The sequence below is a fragment of the Bos taurus genome, chromosome 9 (genome assembly GCF_002263795.3).
Source record: "Bos taurus isolate L1 Dominette 01449 registration number 42190680 breed Hereford chromosome 9, ARS-UCD2.0, whole genome shotgun sequence".
NCBI classification, from domain to species: Eukaryota; Metazoa; Chordata; class Mammalia; order Artiodactyla; family Bovidae; genus Bos; species Bos taurus.
The window spans coordinates 39339622-39353383 of NC_037336.1; the positions used below are offsets into that span (position 1 = coordinate 39339622).

General features: G+C 38.1%; 1 protein-coding gene and 1 pseudogene across 2 annotated transcripts in view; one reads left to right on the forward strand and one right to left on the reverse strand.

The window, feature by feature from the left end:
- RPF2 (ribosome production factor 2 homolog) overlaps nucleotides 1-13762 on the reverse strand; it is a 38805-nt gene that overhangs the window by 16869 nt on the left and 8174 nt on the right. For both annotated transcript variants that reach the window (XM_010808429.4, NM_001046083.2), the window contains 3 exon segments: nucleotides 7723-7804; nucleotides 7060-7136; nucleotides 3281-3380 (listed from right to left, as the gene is read on the reverse strand). In XM_010808429.4, coding sequence (XP_010806731.1) covers nucleotides 3281-3380; nucleotides 7060-7136; nucleotides 7723-7804 — 259 coding nt within the window.
- On the forward strand, nucleotides 871-2559 carry LOC512978 (heterogeneous nuclear ribonucleoprotein A1-like; annotated as a pseudogene).

The following is a 13762-nucleotide window of genomic DNA, read 5'->3' on the forward strand; positions in this document are numbered from 1 at the left end:
TCCCTCATTAATAGTAATTAAACGTAAGAACAAGGAGAGAAAAGCTGGAAATCTGGGTGAATGCAATACAAGTACTAGAAATCTTGGCTAAAAAAAAAAGTCCCCTGATGTTCCCAAATATGTAATATTCAAAGAAATATTGGTCCTTGTCTTCCATGTATGGTTTTTTTTTAAATCCATGGAAAACAGAGGTAAGAACCTAAAGTAAAGACTCTGCAAAGGAATTATTTACCATGGGCAGTATGAAGAGCAGAAGCAGAAAGCACAAGCTTTGGGTTTTGATTCTGTCTCACCTACTTAATAACACTTAACCTCTCTGAGCCTCCATTTTCCCACCTGTATATTGAAATATTACCAAACTCAAGAGCTTTAGTAAGGATTAAGGAGGTAATAGAAATACTTAGTTTTTCAAAAATAGCCATTATTAATAAGAGAAATGAGAAGTCCTGAAAATTGTATTCCCGACAGGACCATAAGTAATTCCAATAAAGTAACATGAAAGCAATGTGTCCGCCCACAAACCTTCTTCAGTTGGCTCAGACTTGTAAAGAGCATATATTTAATTTATTTATAAAATATATCCAAGCAACTTTTCAAAGTGATCTAGGGCAAATTAATGTAAAAACCCAAAAGAAGGGCAACCAAAAAAGTTAAGGCATAGCTTGTAAGAATGATATAAGAAAAGCTCAAATTGAACACATTATTTAAACTTAAGAAAATTCCAATGAGTATCAAAAGAGTATCTCTAGGAATAAACTAAATTACTTTTCAGAGTTAGAATACAGCTATGGAGATGTGATCACAGAGTATTAAGTATTAGTAACCTTTAAGAAATCATAGAGAGCTTTCGTTGAAGTCTTCCCCACCTTCACTGCCATCATGTCTAAATCAGAGTCTCCCAAAGAACCTGAACAGCTGCGGAAGCTCTTCATCAGAGGATTGAGCTTTGAAACAACCGAGAGTCTGAGGAGCCATTTTGAGCAATGGGGAACGCTCACAGACTGTGTGGTAATGAGGGATCCAAACACCGAGCGCTCCAGAGGCTTCGGGTTTGACACATACACCACAGTGGAGGAGGTGGATGCGGCCATGAATGCAAGGCCACACAAGGTGGACGAAGAGTTGCGGAACCAAAGAGGGCCGTCTCAAGAGAAGATTCTCACAGACCTGGTGCCCACTTAACTGTGAAAAAGATTTTTGTTGGTGGCATTAAAGAAGACACTGAAGAACATCACCTGAGAGATTATTTTGAACAGTATGGGAAAATTGAAGTGATTGAAATCATGACTGACCAAGGCAGTGGCAAAAAGAGAGGCTTTGCTTTCGTACTCTTTGATGACATTGACTCTGCAGACAAGATTGTCATTCAGAAATACCACACTGTGAATGGCCACAACTGTGAAGTGAGAAAAGCACTGTCTAACCAAGAGATGGCTAGTGCTTCATTCAGCCAGAGAGGTCGAAGTGGTTCTGGAAACTTTGGTGGCGGTCGTGGAGGTGGTTTTGGTGGGAATGACAACTTTGTTCATGGAGGAAACTTCAGTGGTCGAGGTGGCCTTGGTGGCAGCCGTGGTGGTGGCGGATATGGTGGCAGAGGGGATGGATATAATGGATCTGGTAATGATGGAAGTAATTTTGGAGGTAGCAGAAGCTACAATGATTTTGGCAATTACAACAATCAATCTTCAAATTTTGGACCCATGAAAGGAGGAAACTTTGGAGACAGAAGCTCTCTCCACCTATGGTGGTGGAGGCCAATACTTTGCCAAACCACGAAACCAAGGTGGCTATGGTGGCTCCAGCAGCAGCAGTAGCTATGGCAGTGGCGGAAGGTTTTAATTACTGCCAGGAAACAAAGCTTAGCAGGAGAGGAGAGCCAGAAAAGTGACAGGGAAGCTACAGGTTACAACAGATTCGTGAACTCAGCCAAGCACAGTGGTGGCAGGGCCTAGCTGCTACAAAGAAGACATGTTTTAGACAATACTCATGTGTATGGGCAAAAAACTCAAGGACTGTACTTGTGACTAATTGTATAACAGGTTATTTTAGTTTCTGTTCTTTGGAAAGTGTAAAGCATTCCAACAAAGGGTTTTAATGTAGATTTTTCTTTTTTGTACCCGTGCTGTTGATTGCTAAATGTAACAGTCTGATCATGATGCTGAATAAATGTCTTTTTTTTTTTTTTAATGTGCTGTGTAAAGTTAGTCTACTCTGAAGCCATTTTGGTAAAGTACCCCAACAGTGTGAAGTTCCTTCAGGGTGATGCCAGGTTCCATTTGAAATTTATTTACAACCTGCTTGGTGGAGAAGCTGTTGTCTTCAGAACCTTGGTGTAGTTGAACTGACAGTTACTGTGTTGTGACCTGGAGTTCACCATTAAAAGGGTCATCCATGCAAAGTCATGGAGTTTGTTTTATTTTTTTGGTTATTAATCATTGTTGGCACATCCTATGCAATATATCTAAATTGAATTATGGTACCAGATAAAGTTATAGATGGGAATGAAGCTTGTGTATTATCCATTATCATGTGTAATCTATAAAATATTTAATACCTTCTTGAAAAAAAAAAAAGAAATCATAGAGAACAATAATGCTAGCTTTTCAACAAAGAAGAGAAAAAGTGGTTTAAAATTGGTAAATCTAACAGCAATCTCAGGCAATAACTACACTGTATACTGGAATTTAAGAAAGTGACCTGTGAACACATAGAAAGGGATGTTGTCATTAGATAAAACATTAGGAATGAGTATTGTTCACCAAGAATCAGTCACCTATAAAACAACCTGAGGAGGTTTTTTGTTTTTGTTTTTAAATGGAAAAGGGAGGAAGGAAATTGGTGGAGGTCAAGAAAGCAAATTATATAGGGTTATAAGTGTGAAACGCCTTGTGTATCAGACTAAGAGAAACTAACAGAGGTTTTTGAATTGGGAGTAGATAATGTATAATAATCTTTAAAATAGAACTTTTCAATTCTGTAAATTTAATAATGCCAATAATGATAGGAGATGGGTGCAAGAATGTAGTAAAGTGCAAAATGCCATATAAATAGGTTGGTACCAAAGTTACCACACTATCAGAAAGAAATAATGATCTATAGAGTATAATATCCCTTTAACTCTCTCTGTCTAGTGGGGAATAAACAAAATAATGAAAAGGAAAAAGAGAGATCAAAAGAAAAAAGCTGTTTATCCAGAGTGAAGCTGCAAACTGCCACCACCAATGAAAAGTCTTAGAATGCCTACTTGAGCTAACCTGCAAGTAAGAATTAAAATACTTACCAATAAGAAGACTTTTTAGTCTTCTGTAGTCTTCTGTTACATCAAAATCATCACCTGCAAATATTAACATGGGTTTTGTTCCCTCAGGACATTTACTATTCTAGGAAATAAAAAAATGTAATTATATAATTATCAAGTCTAAACTGTTTATATGCTGATTTTCAAGTAGTCAATATTGATAGCAACCCATTTTCATATTTTCTTAACTGTCCTAAAACTGTATCTATGAATACTGATTTTACTTACTGTTCTTGGCCCCACTGCAAGGCATATGGGATCTTAGTTCCCCAACCAAGAATTGAACCTGTGACCCCTGCACTGGAAGCACGGTCTTAACTACCAGAATGCCAGGAAGTCCCTATGAATACTGATTTTAGACTTAAAACTAGAGTGGGGATTTTTTCATTTACACATTTTTTTAATACTAAAAAATATTTTTTTCATTCTACTTTCTTAGTATCAAATTAATAAGTGATTAAAGAATGAGGTAAGCTACTTTCTATGCAAAGAATAAAATAAAAAGCTAAGCTGGAAAACAAACACATCCCTCTAACAGCCAACATTTCAGAGCTGAAATAAATTTAATTTCTTTGAATTATTTGTAACAATATGCTTTTCCTACTGTGTCATTTGTAGTATTTTAAAATGTCATTTGTTGTATTTTAAAATGAAAACTAAATAAACTACCAGGTAAACATTCACATGGGAAGCAATATGTTATACAAGCTACAGAAAATATGGGCAGTCCTCACTCAACAGAATCAAAGCTCTTACTATAAAGTGTTTTGTCTAGTTCTGGCTTTTCTTTTTCTTTTCTTTTTTTTTTTTTGGTTGCACTGCATGGTTTGTGGGACCTTAGTTCCTAAACCTGGGATTGAACCCGGGGCCCTTGGCAGTGAAAGCTCAGAGTCCTAACTGGACCTCCAGGGATCTCTCTAATTCGAGATTTTCAATACCAAAAGGAATTGTGAATTTTTATTTTACCAAAGTGAAAAAAAAACAAAAACCAAAGAGAAAAAATTCTTTAACTAAAGGATTAATTTAGGGAAGAAAAATGATTGTTGGTCTGAGCTTTCCATTGATCCTAATATCTCTACTCTGACACTAATCAAGGATTTTCCAAATTGGGGGATGAGGAGGTGATAAGACAACAAACAAACAAACAAATGTCCTCTGCCATTGGACCAGAGGTCATTTGTTGCTTCCCAGTTCACTATGGCCACTCTTGTTGACATTCTCTGCTTTCAACCTGAACCTGAACTGTCTACTTAGGAGATGGGCTAAGTCTGATTGAGGGCCTGAATAGACCTTCCAGGCCCACTGACTATTCCATGTTCATCTGTGTCTGAAAAGTTAGTCAAAGTTAAGTCGCTCTGTCATGTCTGACTCTTTGCAACCCTGTGGACTGTAGCCCACCAGGTTTCTCCGTCCATGGGATTCTCCAGGCAAGAATACTGGAGTGGGTTGCCATTTCCTTCTCCAAGGGATCTTCCCAACCCAGGGATCGAACCCAGGTCTCCCGCATTGCAGGCAGACGCTTTAACTTCTGAGCCACCGGGGAAGCCCTAACTAACCTTAAATTTTAAATCATCTCATTCCTTAGACTTATTCTATGCAGAATAACCATCCCTACAATTTTGATCATCTTAGAAAACAAGTTTCTAGAATAATCACTCTATTTCCTGGTAGTGTCTAATCACTTGTTGCTTAAGTGTTAACAAAAGGATGAAGCTTGGCAGTAAAAGTGGGCGAGTCAGAAAAAAAATGCCAGGTAAAGATGTCTTTAAAATGAGGAGGTAGAAATGAAGAGGAAATAAATCTGGAGAGAAAGTGCAACAAGCCATGCAACTTCAAAACAAACTAGAAATATAAGCTTGTATAATAACCAAATAACAGGTCATAGTGAAGGGGACTGGTTAATGGCCTATCTAGGGATTGCCAATGTAAGCACATTCTCATCAGTTAATGAATTTTATAGTTATGGATATGTTCCATGAGTGAAAATTTAGTACTCAATTTAAACGGTTCTTGTTAAGAACAAGCCTGCCAAACAGTAATGATTTTGTGGTCCAGTTTAGAAGCTACACAGTGACAGGGTATTTCTTTGCTCTGGAAGGGAAGTATAAAGACCAGAGGGGTTGGCATGTAGGCATCAGCCAGTGCTCACATCCACTAACAGGTGACCATAATAGCAGCAGCGGCACTGCTCATCTCCAGAAATTCATACACAGCCCCAAAGAGAACCTGTAATACACTGTAATAAAATGATGGCATCCACAATAAAGCATCACAGTTTACATATTTTTCAAAATACTTTTCAACATATTATTTTCTCTGATAAACATTTTCACATATATTATCTCATCTGACATCGTTACATCTATTTAACACTTGACTGCCAATTGTGGGTCAGGGAAATAACTGATTTGTCAGGTCACAGATGTCACCTAAATGACCAGCAAAGGCCTCAAACCCAAGTGTTCTGTCTCTAAATCCAATCTCACTGTTCTACCCTGTACCTGAGGAGGCTCATGTAGCTGATTAAGTGGGGATCTGATAAAAGCTCTTCTTTAAATCTACAGGAAATCTAGAAGGCATGTCCTCTTCTTAGGGGAGGCTGGGAAAAGGAGTGATTATGTATTTGCTATAATTCTTTAAACTATACCAAGATCCTCAAAGATCCATAAACTGAGAACAATTACATAACCTTCCATTAAAGACTTCAATATCCTTTCTTTCAAAATTCTTGAGTCCTAATGCTCCCCAGCCTTTTGGCTAAGATCAAGTATAGTACCAAAGTCCTTGAGTCCTAATCTTAGTTGTACCATTTACTATATGTATGACTCTAGGTCATCAACGGAATTCCTTTGGGCCTCTGTCACCAAATCTATACAACAGTGAAAATAATTTTGGCCTTAGAGGGCAGCTAAGAGGTCATAGTGAAATGTTGTGTTTGCTGGACAAGATCAAGCCAGGAGCAGAGGTCAGAGGGAGCAGAAGCCCAATTTGGATCCAGGAGCTGCATTAGGACAGTTTTTTTGCCTTTCTAAAACTATTTACTACTTTCTATTTCATAATCCCAAACAAAGGAGACAAAAAGGTGCCAGTCCTCAAGGAGAGAAGTGAGCTAGCAGCCAAAATACTCCAGGATCACCCAGAGCTTCCCAGGTTTAGAACAGGGTTCACTTTGAAAATTGTGAAATTTCTGAGGTTCCACAAAATAGGTACTATGATAATTCAGAGGAAGAGGACAGCACTTCTACTATGGGCCTAAAAGAGAGTTAGTAACAACTCTGAATTCTAACTGCCTACATATGTGTTATACACTGTAAATATCTTCCTATTTTTAAAGATAAAATGAAATTGTGCTTTTTAGTTTTTAGAGCACACTGGATGGCACCCCACTCCAGTACTCTCGCCTGGAAAACCCCATGGGCGGAGGAGCCTGGTAGGCTGCAGTCCATGGGGTCGAGAAGAGTCTGACACCACTGAGCGACTTCCCTTTCCCTTTTCACTTTCATGCATTGGAGAAAGAAATGGCAACCCACTCCAGTGTTCTTGCCTGGAGGATCCCAGGGATGGGGGAGCCTGGTGGGCTGCCAGCTATGGGGCCGCACAGAGTCGGACACGACTGAAGCGACTTAGCAGCAGCAGCAGCATAAAAACCAAGTTCTTTCTCATTTAAGCTACAAAACTGTATTCTTACTCTTCACCACAAGATGTCACTATTTCCCAAGAGCAACATAAAATGCTTATTTAAAAAAAAAAAATTATCTTACCTTAATATCTTTAAGGGAGACAAATTTCTCAATACCTAATTCAATCATATCCAGCACATGGTAGTCATACATACGACCTAGGAAAAAAACACATTCTCTTTTAATTTATTTTTCCAAAAGAGCTGCCTTATATTCACCTACTTATCTGCCTCTTTTTTTTGTCCTTTAATCTCCCAGACATGTTCCTTCTTTCTTAAATTTTCAACTCCACCTAGAATGAACTGTTACAACCTTGGTCCTGTAAAGGATCTTAAAAGATCACTTAGCCAAACTTCCTTATTTTACAGAAGAGCAAATAAAAGTCCATGGAGGGTAATGAGCTTGCCATTGAGTCACTGACTGTGCCAATCCAAGTCTCAATGCAGAGCAAGGGTTTATTTTCAAATATGTTTATTACACAGGTATTTATTAGGAAAGGGTCACTTTATGTGAATAAGTATGATACTTTTTTTTTCTAACTCTAATATTGATTTTAGGATATATGTTTTATAGCAAAAAACCTCTACAACTTGATTGAATGTGATATTAACATGCCCATCCTTTACCTGCAGACTGGTAGATAAATAAAAAACTAGCTTAGTGTTTACTGGTTACTCCTGAATACCATCAATCTGAGCCACAGAACTGACTCTATAGAAGTTTTAAAAAGTAAATGACATTTACCTATTACTAGATTATTTGGCCGCTTCTTATTATGGGAGCCAAACATGAATAAAGAACAATCTGACTTCTTTGAAAAAAATTCCTGTAAAACCAAAGAAATTCCATTAAATCAATGCATAAATATAAGAACTTTAAGAATTGCACTTCTCTGAAATAAAAGGTACTCAAACTGGAAGGGAAGGGGTAAAACTGTCATTATATGCAGAAGACATGATACTAAATACAGAGAATCCTAGAGTCCACATAAAAACTATTAGAATTGATCGATGAATTCAGCAAAGTAGCAGGATACAAGATTAACATACAGAAACATGCTGCATTTCTTTTTACTAACAAGGAAATACCAGAAAGGGAAAGTAAAAGAAAAAAAAAAATAATCCCTTTTTTATCGCATCCAAAAAAAAAAAAAACCAACTTAGGAACAAACCTGCCCAAGCAAGTGAAAGACTTAAATGCTGAAAACCATTAAGACAGTGACAAGGGAAACTGAAGACGATTTAAAGAAATGAAAAGATATCCCACACTCTGGATTGAGGAATTAATATTGTTAAAATGGCCATACTATCCAAAGCAATCTACAGATTTAATGTGATCCCTATCAAATTATCCACGATATTTTTCACAGAACCAAAACAAATAATCCTAAAATTTATATGGGACCTATTTATAAAATTTAGGTCCCTGCATGGAACTAAAGATCTAAAACTGCCAAAGCAATCCTGAAGAAAAAGAATAAATAAAGCAGGAGGCATAACCCTCCCACATTCCAGACAATACTACAAAGCTACAGTAATCAAAACAGCATGGTATTGGCACAAAAGCAGACTATGCATCAATGGAACAGAAGACAGAGCCCAGAAATAAAGCCACACACCCACAGTCAATAATCTTCAACAAAGGAGGCAAAAATATACAAGGGAGACAAGACAGTCTCTTTAGCAAGTGGTGCTGGGAAAGCCAGACAGCTGATGTAAATCAATGAAGTTAGAACACACCTCACATCAAACATAAAAATAAACTCAAAATGGCTTAAAGACTCAAATAAAAGCAAAAATAAATAAGACCTAATCAAACTTACAAGCTTCTGCACAACAAAGGAAACCATAAACAAAATGAAAAAAGACAACCTATAGAATGGGAGAAAATATCTGCAAACAATGAGGCCAATAAGGGCTTAATTTCCAAAATATACAAACAGTTCATACTACTCAATAACAACAACAACAAAAAACCCAAACAATGGACAGAAGACCTCAATATTCATTTCTCCAAAGAAGACATACAGATGGCCAATAAGCACATGAAAAGATGCTCAACACAGCTAATTATTAAAGAAATGCAAATCAAAACTACAGTAAGGTACCACCTCACGTAAGTCAGAATGGTGGCGGTGTTGGTGGTGGTTTAGTCGCAAGTCATGTCAGACTCTTGCAACCCCATGGACTGTAGCCCACCAGGCTCCTCTATCCATGGAATTCTCCAGGCATGAATCCTGGAGTGGGTTGCCATTTCCTTCTCCAGGGGATCTTCCCAACCCAGGGATTGAACTTTAGTCTCCTGCATTATAGGCGGATTCTTTACCAACTGAGCCACCGGGCAAAACGACTTTTATAAAAAAGTCCAGGGGACCTGCCTGGTAGTCTGGTGGTTTAGACTGTGCCTCCACTGCAATGGGTTCCATTGCATGGGTTCCAGGCATGGGTTCCATCCCTGGCTGGGGCACTAAGATTCCACATGGCACATGATGTGACCTGCAAAAATAAAAAGTCTATGAGTAACAAATGCTGGAGAGAGTGTACACCATTAGGAATGTAAGTTGGGTGCAGCTACTATGCAAAATAGCATGAAGACTCCTTCAAAAACTAAAACCAAAGGCTTCCTTGGTGGTGGCTCAGTGGTAAGGAATCCACCTGCCAATGTAGGAGACAGAGTTCAATCCCTGGTCTAGGAAGATCCCACATACCACGGAGCAACTAAGCCCGTATACCACAACTATTGAGCCTGTGCTCTAGAGCCTGGGAACTGCAACTACTGAGCCCACATGCCTGAAGTCTGTGCTCCACAAGAGAAGCCACTGCAAACAGAAGCCCAAGCACTGCAACCAGAGTAGCCCCTGCTCACCACAATTAGAGAAAAGCTTGCGCAGCAACAAAGACCTAGCACAGTCAACAATCAATTAATTTAAAGAAAACCACCAGCAATAACTAAAAACTGAGCTACCATATAATCCAGCAATCCCACTGCTGGGCACATATCTGGAGAAAACTCTAATATGAAAAGATACATGCACCCCAAAATTCATAGCAGCACTATTTACAACAACCAAGACATGGGAGCAACCTAAATGTCCATTGACAGATGAATGGATAAAGATGTGGCGTGCACACACACACACACACACACACACACACACACACACACACAGTGCAATACTACTCAGCAATAAAGAATGAAATGTCATTTGCAGCAATACTGATTAACCTAGAGGTGATCATAATAACTGAAGACAGAGACAACAGCATATAACTTGTATGTATAGCCTAAAATATGACACAAATGAACTTATTTACAAAACAGACTCACACACACAGAAAACAAACTTACCATTAACCAAATGGGAAAGAGGGTGGGGAAAGGATAATTTAGGAGTTTGGATTAGCAGATTCAAACTACCATACATAAACAACAAAGTCCTACTATATGGCACAGGGAACTATATTTGATATCCTGTAACAAACCATAATGGAAAAGAATATGAAGAACATATATATGTATAAGTGAATCACTTTGAGGTATACCAGAAATTAACTCAACATTGTAAATCAACTATACTTCAATTAAAAAGAAAAAAAGAATTGTACCTCTAAACTAAAAACAAAATGTCCGTGAGTCTTTTCAGTGGAAATTAAAGAAGACATAATAAACTAGATAGGAATAAACAAAAGAAAAGGTCTTTATTTGCAGCTTTTTACTTAATTTTTTTTTTTTATTTGAGGTACTTAGGGAAAAGATGTTAAGTTTAAGACCAAAATGAAAACTGCTGCTGCTGCTGAGTCGCTTCAGTCGTGTCTGACTCTTCGTGACCCCATGGACTGCAGTCTACCAGTCTCCTCCATCCATGGTGTTTTCCAGGCAAGAGTACTGGAGTGGGTTGCCTTTTCCTTCTCCAGTGCATGAAAGTGAAAAGTGAAAGTGAAGTCATGTCCGACTCTTAGCGACCCCATGGACTGCAGCCAACCAGGCTCCTCCATCCATGGGATTTTCCAGGCAAGAGTACTGGAGTGGGGTGCCACTGCCTTCTCCGAAATGAAAACTACTAGGTTAATAAATTTTAAAAGGCCATTTATTTTCAGTTATGTGGTTATTTTGGAATAGCACATGAAGTATTCCATTACAGGACACACATGAATATACTACAGACTTATGTGAATTAATCAATATGGTGTTTTTGGATATTTATGAATGTACTCATGTGTTTACAAGACATTTAACTACTTTTCACTGCAAACTTCATCCATGCAGGAATCTTGCCCTAGTTTCTCCACACCATCCCAGCTGTGACTAGTTCCACTTTGTGTACCAAGCAAGGACTAACTGACAGATCTGTGATGTTCCTACCAGTGAGAGATTTTCTGCCATTTGGCTCTCAAAAGTATTGACTTCCATTACAGATTCGAGAGAGGTGGAAATATAGTTATGGGGTATCCTAGACAGTTTCTTCTACATTATTACCTATACTTTACATCCCACATATTGATACTTTGATTCAGTTTACAGAGATTCCCAATCTCAGCGCAAAAATTAGATTGAATGTGTTCCAGTTTAGTTCCAGCACAGTTGGAAACATTTCCTAAATTTATTTATTCATTTATTTTTGGCTTCATCAGGTCCTTGTTGCGGCACTTGGACTTAGTTGCCCCACAGCACATGGGACCTTAGTTCTCTGACCAGGAATGGAACCCACATCCCCTGCATCTGAAGGTAGATTCTTAGCCACCAGATCATCACGGAAGTCCAAGCTTCCTAAATTAATGGCAAATAATTAAAGAACATGTGAACCAACAATAATCCTCAACTTCTTTATTGAGTCCAAGACCTGAGGTATGGGCCCCTAGTTTGGTTATCATTCATTCCAGGGTTGAAAGAAGTAAATGGGAAAAACAACTACCTACTTGTCTTTCTACTCCCTGTGTAGAGGACAGAGTCAGAAAGTCTAAGAATTCTGGCTTTGCCATTTACTACGGGATTGGTCAACCTTTCTGAGAATCAGTTTTATCATGTAAATCAAAGGCAGTAACACCTCCTGCAAAAATCTGCAAGAACCACATGCGATGTTATATGTGAAAGCAATTTACACTGGGTCTGGCACCAAACAGGTGTTCAAAATACGCTTGTTCAAAAAAAAAAAGATTTTTGTTTTTACATTCTCATGTTAACATCCCAAAGGTTTCCATAGACTATCTTTCACATATATGTATATATGTGGTGTGTGTGCTAAGTCAGTCAGTTGTGTCCGATTCTTTGAGATCCCATGGACTGTAGCCCCTCAGGCTCCTCTGTTCATTGGGATTCTCCAGGTTGCCGTGCCCTCCTCCAGGTCTCCCACATTGCAGGCAGATTCTTTACTGTCTGAGCTACCAGGGAAGCCTATATATAGTACTTATCTGTCATCTTCTCCATAAACTCAACTTTTTATTAAAATTCTAGAGCAAGAGAAGTCAAATTATCTCCAAAAGGCCAGATAATAAATGTTTTAGACTTTTTTTTTAAATGATATTATACATGTTTCAATGCCATTCTTCCAAATCATCCCACCCTCTCCCTCTCCCACAGAGTCCGAAAGACTGTTCTATACATCTGTGTCTCTTTTGCTGTCTCTCATATAGGGTTATCATTATCATCTTCCTAAATTCCATATATATGCATTAGTATACTGTATTGGTGTTTTTCTTTCTGGCTTACTTCACTCTGTATAATAGGCTCCAGTTTCACCCACCTCATTAGAACTGATTCAAATGTATTCTTTTTAATGGCTGAGTAATACTCCATTGTGTATATGTACCACAGCTTTCTTATCCATTCACTGGCTGATGGACATCTAGGTTGCTTCTGTGTCCTGGCTATTATAAACAGTGCTGCGATGAATACTGGGGTATACCAGAATTGAAAGAAACACGTGTACCCCAATGTTTTAGGCTTTTTATATACTTTAAAAAAAAAAGCTTTAAAAATGTAAAAACCATCTTAGCTCGTGAGCCTCACAGAAACAGGGATTCAGCCCACAGGAAGTATATTCCCCAGCACCTGGGCACACTTCCAAGACTGCAGTATAAGAAGTGTGCTACTGGGGGATGTGCAGTCAGGAGGAAATCAACCAAATTTCTAACATGACCACTGTTTCCACAACCATTTGGAGCTCTAGCAGTATGATATTTATTACAGCCAATGAAATATCTCCTGTTTCTGGAAGCAGACGATCAAAGAGGGTAAAAGCCATAATTTCAAGTGTAAGAAAAAATGTCTTATCAACATTAGATTGAAAAAAAAATACAAAATGCTACAGATTCTACAACATAATATTTCTACACAGTGGTCACTCAACTAAAAGCACCATGGTATTACAAAATAAAACCAGCCCTGGATAAGTCATGTATGGAAGAGATAGGATTCTGGGCTAGACTCTATATTACTTTCACGATCTCTTCAACAAATGACTGTGAAAAATTCAAGACTGTGATAAAAGAAACTTAATTAAAAAACATTTATTTTGGCAATATTTTTCTTAATATATTATAATTTTCACTGCAGTTAGATGCCACGTTAGGATAAGATGCTCAATTTCAGTTTTTTAAGTAATCACTGAGATTCTATTCAAAAACTTTTCCTATTAAATTCACTAACTAAAAGAACAAATGATGGGACTTCCTTGGCAGTTCAGGGGTTAAGACTCTGAACTTCCAAACCAGAGAGGGCACAGTGGGTTCAGCCCCTGGTCAGGGAAACTAAGATTCCACAAGCCATGCAGCAAACAAACAAATAA